Consider the following 13,427-nt stretch of genomic DNA (forward strand, 5'->3'; position numbering starts at 1 on the left):
TTCTTAACCCAACCTCCCTTTCCTACTTTTTGTTTTTTTCTTCTGTTTCGGATGTTCACCACTTGGTGGACTTCTGGTCTAAGCAACTTGAGCTATTCTAACTATGTACTATTCCCTCTGCTGAGTTTTGTACTTCAGCAGGGCTTTTCTTTGCAGGTTCCCTTAACCAGTTTGTACTGGTTTGGAAGGGGCTGCTTTTATATGTCCTCACACCCCCTCTCTGTTTCGGGGCACAATCATACTGAAGTTATCTCTCCAGACTGCTACTGGTTTTACGAATAACCGGTCTCTTTCATCTCCAAAGTCTTAAGATTTCAGACGAACTTTAGTTAAACACCACGACTGTTAAAACCGAACTTCTCCTCTCTTTTATTCAAGCGCGTGATCTTCAACCTTAATCACAATTTCCCTCCGTGGCAATATTACTAAATATATTCTGCTTAATGAATACTAAGTGCTAGAGTGACAAATAACAGTTTCGACGTACTTTGCTGATCATTTTTTTGTTTTCATAAGAACTCCCTGGAATACAAATATTAATATTAAAATTGACAAAGTGTACTCATGTAGATTACCACTATAATATAAAAAGTAGATTTTTTAACGAAAATTACACAAAACGCGACAAGAAAAAAATAAAAATTCCGCGAGGGCAGCAACAGCAGCAGGTAGTTAGCGTACTTTTTTCATCTCATTACGGGGACGCACATCCTCCACTCAACCGATGAGGAGCGTGAATTTTTAAAGGGGCTAAATTAAAAAATGAACCAACCCAAACAAACGAACGCTCGCATAATAAGTCGGTCGGCGATGCCGAAACCAGATTTTTAACGAGCTTTTTCATCGCATCGCGCCGCACCACCCTGCTACTGCTTGTATCGATATTATAATTTCGCCGAAGGCTTGTAAACTCGCTTTTGTGTATACTATGGGAGACGTTTAGGTGTAATACGTGGACAAAGTAACATTTTATTTCTTCCTTTAAGCCGGGCGTCCACCGAAAGCGGTGCTGTGCTGTGCTGCGTTGGGCTATGCTGTGCTGTGCTGGGCAAAGCTGTAGTTGGACAGTCCACCAAAAGTTTGTCGTGCGTTAGCAAGCATAATATGATCTTATAAATTATTAATCTTTTAATTATGTTTAATAATATAGAAATTGAAAAGAATCTTTTTGATTTAAGTTCAGAAGAGGATGATTCCGAAGATGAGCATACAAATAATTTATTAAGTTGTATGCTTATGGCGGATAAAAGAAAACACAGATTTTGGATATCAAATCATTTAGTAGAGCGAAAACAATTTGGCGAATTTCATAAATTAATTCCAGTGTTAAGTGATGAGCAGTTTAAAAATTACTTTAGGCTTTCTAGAGCTCAGTTTGTGGAAATTCATGAATTAATAAGATTTGAAATTATAAAGCTTAATACGAACTACCGAGAAAGTGTCACAACAGAGGAGCGTTTGGGTGTATGTTTAAGGTAAGTTATTTTTTTGATTATTTAAAAGTAATATTTTTAGTTTTTCCTGACACAAATTTATTCCATCATAAAAAAATAATCTAATAGGTATTAAATAAATAATTAATATTTCTGCTATAATAGCTAATAGTAATATTAATATAATAATTATGGATTATCTAAATTCCAATTTCCAAAGTAGCTTCCTGCAGTTTCGTCGCTTGATGACTGGTTGGATGTTGATTGTGGTGACGGTAGCGGAGTAGAAGTATGATGATGATGATTATGATTATTATAAATTGAGTTCGAATGTTGGGGTGGCTGTAGTGTGTGAAAGTAATGTTGGGAACCGTGAGTACCAGTGCTGCTGCTGGCGTGGCTCGTAAAATTACTCAGTTCCGCCTCAGTAACAGCATCAAATATTTTTCGCTTAATGGAAACTTGTAAATGTGGAGGCATAGCAGCTGTTGTTAAATACATACTGTTGAAAAATTCCTTAAGAGGATCATTCGACCGCAATTTTTGTTCAAATTCTTTTCTTTGAGCGTCTCGCTCAGCAGCCCTAGCCTCCCTTTTTTCAGCTTGTTGTTTCATTATCGATACAACGTTTTCTTGCCATTGACTTTTTTTCTTCTTAACAGGCTCTATAAACTCAGGATTTTTCTCTTGGGTTTCTCTACTACTTATTTGAGTTTCTTCGTCAGTCACTACCGTGTGTTCAAAGTCACTGTGTGATTGTTCGTTTTGAGTTTGTATTTCTTCATGTGGCCATGTTTCCATTGTATTTTCGTTTGATGATTGCGTGTCAGCTACGTTGGAACATCTTTTTCGGTTGGTCATATATGGAATCAAAAATTCCATTTGTTTTTGGTATACCCACAACCGTTTTACCGCAGGTGCTGCGTCCCCACTTTTACATTCATTTTGCCTTTTTAAAGCGTCCCTGAAAGAATCCCTTAACTTTTTCCATACCCGTTTAGCCTCTTTTCCTAAAAAAAAAAAACTAATTTAAATATTAATAAAATTAAAAAAAAACTTTTTTTTTTTAGATTTCTAGCGACGGGCGATTCCTACAAAACAATTGGATATAGTTTCCGTTTAGGAGAAAGAACTGTCTCAAAGATAGTTAATGAAGTTTGTTCATCCCTTTGGTCCCAGTTGCAACCGACATTCATGAAAATGCCCGACCAAGAGTCTTGGAAAGCCTATGAATTGGAATTTAGAGAACGATGGCAGTTTCCAAAATGTGTCGGTGCTATAGACGGCAAGCATGTGGTTATAAAAGCCCCACCGAATTCAGGTTCATCGTTTTTTAACTACAAGAAAACTTTTTCTGTAGTATTGATGGCCATAGCAAGTGCCAATTATCAACTGATTGCAGTCGACATTGGGTCATCAGGCAGATTTAGTGACGGGGGAATATTTGCTGATAGTCCTATTGGGCGAAGGTTAAAAACAAATTCGTTTAATTTTCCTGAACCTAGTCTCATGGAAAATTATAATGAATATAATTTTCCCTTCGTATTAGTCGGAGATGAGGCATTTCCGCTCATGGTAAATCTAATGAGACCATTTCCAAGACGATCTTTAAATAAAGAAAATCGTGTTTTTAATTATCCCTTGAGCAGAGCTAGACGAGTTATAGAAAATACTTTCGGTATATTGGCAGCAAGATTTCGAATCTATAAATGTCCATTGGAATGCAAATTGGAGAGTATAGATAGCATAATTAAAGCGACCTGTGTTCTACATAATTATTTAGGCACTAGGGAAGGTAGATCGCCTAATATAAATGAAGAACAATTAGGAAAAAGTTTGCCTGAAAATCAGTGGTTGCCATTAGCACATAGAGGTGTAAGAGCAACAGCTGAATCTTTTGCCATAAGGCAGAACTTTTGTAACTACTTTAACTCTGACACAGGAAGGATTCCGTGGCAAGATAAAATTATGTAAATAACCAGGAGTAATAAAACAAATTGTCGTACGTTTTGTATTTATTTTAAGTATCCTGTACCAAATTTCTTGAATAAATGGTTCTTTTCGAGTTAAAATAAAGAATAAATAAAAATAAATATTAAAATTTAACACCCTATACCTTAGTAACCATTTACTTTAGGTAAGTATGGAATATAGATAAATAATATAGGTATACAGGGTGTTTTACGTAACCACACTACTGTAAACTACACCCCTACTCGCTTATTTTGAATGAAACAGCCTAATATTGTTACTTTTTTGGATTTCACATTTCACACTAGATTCTAAAAACTTTAATGTATCACACTTTTATCTTTATCCAACTGTTTTTAAAATACAGGATGCCAAATAAATAATATAGTGACTTTTACGACTTTATGGGACTCTAGAGCTAATTCTGTTAAAAGATGGAGTGAAATAAAGTTCATTTTTCTATCTTAACTTTTTCGGACCAATCTGTGTGATTTTTTAATTTTGTGTTTAATTTTGTTTTTAATTTTTAATTCTGTGTGAATTTGTGTGATTTTAATTTTATTTATTTAAACTTACCGTCTGTTATATTGCACTTTTTTGAGACTTCTTCCCAGACAATATCACGTGCGTCTTGACTTTTATAGTTCTTTTCATCTACTTTCCATAGGCAAGGATTTAATCTCACAGTTTCAATGAATTGTTCCATTTTTATCGTAATTAATAAAAAAAAAACAAAACGAGTTTGCCCGTCTCCGCACAGCGTCAATCGAACACAAAGCGAAGTCATGCGGCCCCGCACGACATAGCTTGTCTCGCCGCACAGCGCCCCAGCTTTAGTGGACGGTACTTCATAAGAATGCATTGGCAACCCAGCACCGCTCAACGCCGCTCCACCCAGCACAGCACAGCACCGCTTTCGGTGGACGCCCGGCTTTAGTGCCAGTGATATGTCACAGTTATGTCAAACTTGTCAATGTCAAAGGGTGAGAGGAAGGAGTCGGCAAAGTGTAACTGAAGTTAAAACCACTTGAAAAATTTTACATTATTTCGTCATAGAGTCATCATTCTACTTACCTTGTTATGATATTCCTGAAATTAAAACGTTGAGACCCTGCAACCCAGATAATTAAAAGTTGTTGTTAAAAGTATATTAACCTTTTGGAAAAGTATAACTTTTATGCTACGCGCCTGTGAGGAGTGTTATTATGGTCCAAAAATAGAAAAAGTGTAGGTGGCAGCACAGCCAGTGACGCCAATCAAATGTCACCAAGAACTGTCATATATATGAAAGCGAATGACGTAAATACTAGAAAGGTTTAGTTATATATAAGTGATACTTCATTTGTATTAATTAATATGTAGCATTAACATCAATGGCAGTGTCAGAAAAAGATGACAGATGTCCACTACGATGTACAGTGAATATGAAAATCAATAGAGAGGGGATTAGCCGAGAATCACGCATCAGTAATGGTACTACTAGATAAAAAAGCAGCATATCATCGAGTACACCTGACAACTCTATATTTAAAATTACATAAACACCAGGTACCAGAGGACCTAGCAACACTTTATTTTAACTTGATGTCTAACAGATACATTTTGCTTAAACACCCGACCTCAGGAACCCTCATAGGACCACGGGAAGGCAACAGGGCAGGAAGAAGGCAGCATCCCAATGCTCCCCACTGGCATCGCTTACTTTCAATCTATAGACTCCTCAAGAACAGCCATGGTGGATAGTGTAAATCTTCTAAAAATACGCTGATAACATGGCTCCCCTCGCAACAGGAAGTAACCTAGAAGTCCTCGTCTGGAACGTTAATCAATCCCTTAACGATCTTAACCAGTGGCTAAGGAACCATAATATGGAGCTATCGGCAAATAAATCGGCTGCCATCCTATTCAGCTTTAGAAAAAGGTACTACCCCTTAACCCCAGTATTCAATCAATGGAGAACAAATAGCATGGAACGAATCAGTTTAATACTTAGGGACAGTTTTGGATAAATTCATGACCTGGAGGGACCACATAACCGACATCCGAGAAAAGGCATCTAAAGGGATTAACATCATGAGGTATCTGACTAGAACCTGGTGGGAGGCTGACCCCAGATCTACGCTCATGCTATACAAGGTAATTGTATGGTCTTACTTGGATTATGCTGCAATTTTAACAGGTAGATGCTTAGAGGAAAACTTAAAGAAACTGGACAGAATACGGTTTCAGGCCTTAAGAATAGCGCTGAGAATGACGAAATAAACACCCAGAAATACTCTACTCAGTGAAGCTGTAGAGCTGCTATTTAAACACCAAAGACTATGGTTGACAACCAACCTTATCTGTAAAACCTTTGCATATGATAATCCAGTGGCAGCCGCTATCATCAGCAGTATTCATAATATAACATAAGACAACAATTTTAGCGGAAATGCCTACTTCTAGTGGAGGCATGACCAGCAGATATCTGAACAAGTTTAACCAAACCATTATAATACTTTGTTTTCTACACAAGCCAGAACATCAAGCGAAGGAGCTAGTCTGTTATACTAGTCTGTTATAACGTGAATCTGAAAAAGAAAGCTAGAAACAACAAAGAATTTATTAATATAGTAAGAGACAGATGGGGTCAAGAGGAAACCTTAATATACAGGGTGTTTCAGAGTTGTGGTGCCAAAACCTTAGGGGAGATTCCGCTCAGCAAAATAAGAAAAAAAGTTTATATGAACATGGGTCCGGAAATGTTTCGTTTCCGGATCGGCACCACGGCACGTCTCTGAACTCCATAAGGAAAAATAAAAATGCTTAGGAATTATCCAAAAATGTATCGCAGTGTATTTGAAAACTAAAAAAAACATTACCACGTAGATAACATCGAAATAACGTCGAAATCGTAAATAATCGTAACTAACATCGAAAATACCGAAATTACATTCCTATCTATTCTAAAGATTATTTTTGTATCAAAGTAAGCGTTTTTGTTTACAACGCTCTGCATTTGTTAAAGTTTAAATTTAACAGTGTTAGTTCTAAAATACCTATCTTGATAGTTGGTGGTGAAAAAAAATGGAACACACTTTTGCTGACCTAACAGATATGCTTCTTGTGTATGGTGAGGCCCGTTGCAATTCTCAAGAAGCCGAACGAATTTATCGTCGAAAATTTCCCAATAGGCGACATCCCAGCAGAAAAATATTTCCAAATATCGAAAGGCGAATACGAGAAACTGGTACATTGAGTGTAACACGGCCTGATGTTGCTCCCAGAAGAACTGCCCGAACTGTGGCTGCCGAGGAGGAAATTTTGAAAAGAGTGGAAAATGCACCATTCGTTAACACTCGTGAAATAGCTAATGCTATGGGAATTGGACACAGTTCAGTCTGGAGAATATTGCATGAGCAGCTGCTGCATCCCTACCATTTGCAAAAAGTCCATGCATTGATTCCAGCCGACTATCCACTCCGTGTTTTTTTCTGCCAGTGGTATCTTCGTAGCCTTATAAACAATCCACAGTTTAATAGGAACATTTTATTTTCCGATGAAGCGTTGTTTACCAGAAATGGATATTTTAATAGCCATAAATATCATGTTTAGCATGAAGAAAATCCTCATGCAACGCACGTTACAGGCCACCAGCAGCGTTTTCATCTAAATATCTGGACAGGAATTGTAGCTGATCAATTGATTGGCCCATTTGTATTACCACCGCGCTTAAATGCAGATGTTTACTTAGATTTTTTATGCAATACTCTTCCAGGACTCCTAGAAGAAGTTCCATTAAATATCAGGCAGCAAATGATATTTCAGCATGACGGTGCACCGGCTCATTTTTACCGAGAAGTAAGAAACTATTTGGATGAAGCTTACCCTGCACGATGGATAGGTAGAGCAGGACCCATTGCATGGCCTCCTCGCTCACCAGATCTTACATCTTTAGATTTTTCCTTTGGGGTTACCTAAAAAACCTTGTTTATGCTACCCCTGTGGAAACAGTGGAACAATTACAGCAAATAATTTTCGATTCTTGTCGGACTATTCAGAACACTGCAGGTATTTTCGAACGAGTACGACAAAGTATGGTGAGACGGGGCAATGCTTGCATCGAAGCAGGAGGTTGTCAGTTTGAACATTTATTGTAATTTTGTTATCAGTGATTATTTTAACAAAAATGTATTCTCGTACCTACTAAGAAAATTGAGAAATAATGTATTATTTTAGAGAAAATTTTATTTGATGTTTTTTTTTAGTTTTCAAAAATAAACACACTGCGATACATTTTTGGATAATTCCTAAGCATTTTTATTTTTCCTTATGGAATTCAGAGACGTGCCGTGGTGCCGTATTGTAATTTTTTCTCAAAAACGAAGCGAGACACTAAAAAAAGTCAAGAGACCAAAAAGTTGTATTTTAGTGGGTTTTTTAAAATAAGTAAATAAAAACCGCAAAAAATTGCAGGGTGATATTTTTTTCTACAAAAAGACAAAATACTGACTCTATTGGTACGCCCCTGGAAATTTCGGATCGAATTTAATTGCTTCAGTAGATGTCTGATAATGGTTTAAATAAACTGTAAAAAATTCAATGAAATCGACTAACGCATTTCTAAGTTATTAATAAAAAACTTAATTTTTGGAAAAAAGTTGACACCCTGTATCTCGGAAACGAAACATTTCCGGACCCATGTTCAAATAAACTTTTTTTCTTATTTTGCTGAGTGGAATCTCCCCTAAGGTTTTGGCACCACAACTCTGAAACACCCTGTATACAGACAAGTCACTGGGACCGGAATTGCGGCATACTGTGGCCTGCTGGGAAGCATCCAGGAGAGAATCGGAATAGCACATTCATCTGCGCTGCAGAGGTATGTGGCATCAACAGAGCTTAAGTATTGAACTAGCAATAATATTCTCGGATTCCAAGGACGCATTGCAAAGGATAAAAAAAAGACATAGTAGGAAGCAGTAATGACACCACATTAAGGGTGAGGAATCCACTTGTTAGTAGACCACAGATCAAATTGGCTTAGGAGCACATAGGGTAACGAAAGGGCAGACCAACTAGCGCTAACTTAGAAGGCATGGACACATGTCAAGCACACCAAGAAATGCATTACCAGCAATACACCAGACCATTTGGAGAAACTGGACGAGACAATTCAGAGGGGAAGGCAAGGTTAAAGAGGTAGAATATGCTCAAGTGGTAGGAGAACCATTAAAACAACCATAGTCTAAAAATGCTCGACTAAATAGGAAGGAAATCTTTGCAATAAACCGTATAAGATCAAGGCATTGCTCAACACCGGACCCCGTTTGTTCAAAATTAGAATCAAACAAGATAATCTCTGCTCCTATGGACAGAGGGGGACACTCCAACACATCTTTTTGAATGTATTAATTACCCTAATCATAGAACTACCCTGTACCATAAACTCAAAGCACTTTTCTCTAACTTCCCCATTGCTATACATGACCTAAAGTTTAATAGAGAAAAATTAGAGGCTTTTACGCAAATGGTTCATCTAAATGAACAATGACAATCCCCAGCATGTAAATGAGTAAATCAGAATAGGAGAATACCATAGGAGAAACAATCCCCCAGAATCACGTAGTTAGACGGTCCTGTGGTTAGCGAAGACTAAAAGTCCATCCTAAGTGAACATCACAAAACAGAACATTAATTACACCGCCCAACAGCATGTATGTTGCATGGAATATTTTTATGATTCTAGGCTTATTTTTAATGCTGATATTAAATAATGTCATCAGTTTATATGTGTCAGCTCTAGTTTTTGAGTTAAAAGGAGGGAGTATTTTTTGGGGATTAAAAATACACTCAACGTACAAACATTTTTAATTACAAGAACTATACACTCAGGAATTTTCTTTTATATGATTTTCTACTAGTTTTGAATAAACTGCTACTCTGAATACTCCAGCAAAAATCGGCCAACATATGTGCATCCCAGCGACCCTGAAATCGTTCCTCCATGGTTCGAAGATCTTGGTGGAATCGTTCACCCTGTTCTTCACTCATGTCACCGAGATTTTCAGGAAAATGGTCTAAATGGCTGTATAGGAAGTGCACTTTGATGCTCATGTTACATCCAAGTCGCTGGAAGTGTGACAACATCTCTTCGATGAGCGCAATGTAATCATCACCCTTCCTATTACCTAAGAAATTTTGGATAACCCAAACAAAGGAATCCCATGCATTCTTCTCAATTTCTGACATTGAGCTGGTGAAATTAGGATCGTTTACCAACTTGCAAATTTGTGGACCATCAAATATACCTGCCTTGAGTTTTTCTGAACTTAGACTTGGAAATTTCCTTGAAATATATTTGAAACATTCACCATCTTTATTTAATGCCTTTAACATATTGCTTCATTAAACCTAGTTTAATGTGCAGGGGTGGCAATATGATACGATCTCGTGGCACTAGAGGTTCATTTATAACATTAAGACTACCTGGAAGTAGTGCTTCCCTAGAGGGCCATTCTTTTTTTGACCAATGTTCTGATTTTGCTCTACTATCCCATAAACACATAAAACAAGGATATTTAGTGTAGCCTCCTTGTTGTCCTAAAAGGAAGTTCACCATCTTAAGATCAACGCAAATCACCCATTTATGATTGTTATATTTGATTTTGTTCATGACCAGTGCTATTGTGGGGTATTCTTCTTTAACTTTAGTTGAATGTGCTATTGGTATGGAGCCTAGTTTATTTCCGTTGTGCAATAGTACACACTTCAAACTCCGTTTTGACGAGTCAATAAATAAACGCCAATCGATTGGTTCATATTTCTGCAAGCCCATGGCAGTCATTAAACCAGAAATATTAGTACAAAATACAAAATTATCCTCCTCAGCGAAAAAGGGAAGTAAGTCTTTTTCTCGAGTGCGGTAATAAGAAACTTTAGTTTCTTTAGTTAAAAGATTTCTCTCTTTTAATCTGGAGGCCAATAATTCAGACGAAGTTTTGGATAGTCCAAGGTCTCTAATTAAATCATCAAGTGCACTTTGATCGAATGGTTTTGGTTCAAAGAGATTTTCTGGAACAAACTCGTCATCGCTCATGCTACTCAGTTCATTCAATTCATCAGAACTTTCTGTAGATGTAGATGGTAATGGTAAAGATATATCTTTTGAGCTCCTTACAGGCCTCACAGCTGATGTTGATGTGGGATAAATCCATTTGGAGCGGTTCGTCTTGTTGATTCCTTTTATATTAACAACGCAAAAATAGCAGTCATCGTGATGATTTAAAGGTTCACGCCAAATCATTGGGGATTGGAATTTAAAAGAGAGTCTCTTCTTAGTGGCCCATAAACGTAATTCTTCAATACAAATTTTGCATACAATATTGGGCACCCAGCACTTGTTATCTGTTTCCAAAGGAAAACCAAAATACTCTAAATACGCTCGTTTCACAAAGTCTGACATATTCAATCGAAATTTTTGAAAAACATATTCACCACAAATATAACAAAAACAATTCGGATCGTTAATGCAGACCCTTCTTAGCGAAGTCATGATGAAAATTACAATAATTTATCTAAAACGCGACTATAATAGATAAAAAAAACCAAAAATAAAGATAAATGAGAAGAACGTAGCTATATCTAAACAACTCGAGCTGTTAGAGTAAAACTGACGACAGATTCGAAATCAGATGCCTCGAATTAGTAAACAACAATAAAAATATTTCAGTCAACATAAAATAACCTTCGATTTGTTGTGCAGTGTTATATAAAATAATAAACTATGTCATAGTTAGATTTGCAACATTCATGCATCCTTCTACTGTAAACTCGGTCTTATTACTGATCTGTTAAGTGTCGATAATTGTTGTCAATAATATTGACAAATGACAGCATGTAAGGCACTTTCATTTGTAGTCTGGTTATTCAATATATTTAACTCTGCTGCTGATCTAATAGAATATTGGGAAGAAGCAAGTGAAAATGTTAAAATGGTATTACAAGCTCACAAAAAGATATTACAAGGATAAATCGTCAATATTGCTATCAAGATATTTGTTGAAAATGGTAGAATTTACCAGAAGGCTTGTAAACTTTCTTTGTGTATACTATGGAGGATGTAATACGTGGACAAAGTATTATTTTATTCCTTCCTTGAGGGCTCACTTATCTCTCAATCTCGAAAAATAACGTTGGGTTGGCAACGCGGCCAGTCTAATCATGAACTGTTATACGTCACAGTCATGGCAAATTTGTCAATGTAAACGTGAATGTCAAAGGGTGAGATGAGTATTGAAAGTGTGAGTGCCAGGTTGAGCGAAAGAGCACAAGTATCAACCAAAGAATAATCAAAATCTAACTATAGTGAAAAGTAGATAAACCGTTTAAAAAAGTATTAATTTATTTATTTATTTTACTAAATGCCTGTAAAGAATGTTATTACGGTCCAAACTACAAAAAGTTTAAATGGTAACACAGCCAGTGACCCCAAACAAAATAATATGTCCTCAAGAATTGATACTTAAATATTTATCTTAATAGTTAATTAAAATGTCAATGTCAACGTCATTGTCACTATCAAAAGTGTCAACCAAAACGTACATTCAATAACCATGTATGATTTTTTAACGTATTATGCTAGAACGTTGAGTAATTACTATGTAATTACTTGAGTAATTACATTATTAATAGAAATTTTTTCCCTAATTTAACACGGAAACTTTTCGACAATAGAGTTGCTTGTATTGGATACGTCGATGCACCCTTCTATTATGAACACAGCCTAATCGTTAAAATGTCAAGTGTCAAAATAAAAAAAATATTGACAAATTTAATGACAGGTAAGGAACTTTCAGTTGTCCTGGTTTATACTTAACCCGGTGACCGATCTAATCCCAATATTAGGAAAAAGCAAACTAAAAAGAGGCCAGAGGATAAATCGTCAATATCGCAATCAAGATTTTTCTTAATAGAATTAGAGAACCATTGAAAGTTTAAAGTAAAAAAGAAAAAAACTTTAGAGCTTAAGTGTCAAAAAGTGACATGTATAGGTTCATAACAACACACTGGATGATGTCTACTTAACTTAAAAACTTTATGGTATTTTCCTATAAATCCGTGAAAATGGCCAAAACCAATTAAATACATGATTCAATCCCGATTGATCTTGAACGTGAAAATAAATTATAAAAGATACATATGGTATCGGTGCCTCGGGACACCAACAACCTAATCACCGAATCAAAACAGCATTAGGGCGGCTAATCAAAGCTAAACTAATTAATCTGCCGTCCCCCCCACCCCCTCCCTAAACCTATAACCTATGGCAATAATTGCGAGATCAAACATGCCCAGGGAGATCGCAGCAGGCGGCGGGTGGGTGGCGGTGGTGGTGATGCCGGGCCACCCGCCATCTGCGATTAGCAAACAGAAACGGCGAGTTAACCAGGACTAATGACAAACATAGCCGCGGGTGGCGCTGATGCTAATCAAAGCATGCTAGATGTACAATGGGACGAACATACAAATAGGAGGGGATAAAAATCTACTCGATTTTCGCAAAAAAAAAATATTTTTTTTTAAAATAGTTTTGTTTTAACCACTAGATGGCACTGGTTTTTAGGTTTGAATTTAGGACGTTATTGACACCTTTAAAAATACTTAGATAATTTTCGATGTTGCATAAGTTTTTTCGGATCACATCGAAAGGTACTGTAAGGTTTAAGAAAAAAATAGCAAATTTGATATTATAAGTTATTATTTATGTTTTGACTAATATCGAAGAGCAAAGGTGGTACCTCTCAGCTGACTAAGTAAACGTTCGACCTATGACTATGCAACTCCACGTACTGTTTTGGTCCACAAAGATAAGAACGAAATAATTTTAAGTAAAAGCTGTCAAAGCCATCAAACGCCTTCGAAAACCCGTATATACTACATCGACCTCTTCTCTGCAATACAAGCAAGTTAGAAACAGTAGAACGGTTTTTAAAAAGGCCCACGTTGACTAGGTATTAGTTGCCCAGATACCACAGGATACAT

The 13,427-nt window shown here is 36.5% G+C and overlaps 1 protein-coding gene across 1 annotated transcript; it reads right to left on the reverse strand.

The window, feature by feature from the left end:
• Window positions 1-999: 999 nt before the first annotated feature.
• Window positions 1,000-4,336, reverse strand: LOC126739681 (uncharacterized). Its single transcript, XM_050445474.1, has 2 exons — window positions 3,981-4,336; window positions 1,000-2,443 (listed from the first exon to the last, which is right to left on the reverse strand). Exons 1-2 carry the CDS (start codon window positions 4,264-4,266, stop codon window positions 1,623-1,625), a joined length of 1,107 nt encoding a protein of 368 aa, XP_050301431.1. The 5' UTR covers window positions 4,267-4,336; the 3' UTR covers window positions 1,000-1,622.
• Between the last annotated feature and the right edge of the window lie 9,091 nt (window positions 4,337-13,427).

This window comes from Anthonomus grandis, chromosome 8 (genome assembly GCF_022605725.1).
Source record: "Anthonomus grandis grandis chromosome 8, icAntGran1.3, whole genome shotgun sequence".
Taxonomy (NCBI): domain Eukaryota; kingdom Metazoa; phylum Arthropoda; class Insecta; order Coleoptera; family Curculionidae; genus Anthonomus; species Anthonomus grandis.

Excerpts from the sequence above, each read along its gene's own strand:
- LOC126739681 (XM_050445474.1), bottom strand. The coding sequence starts at position 4,266 with ATGCATTCTTATGAAGTACCGTCCACTAAAGCTGGGGCGCTGTGCGGC. Across the intron at positions 2,444-3,980 it reads AAAGTGCAATATAACAGACG|GAAAAGAGGCTAAACGGGTA; the intron begins GTAAGTTTAAAT and ends TTTTTTTTTTAG.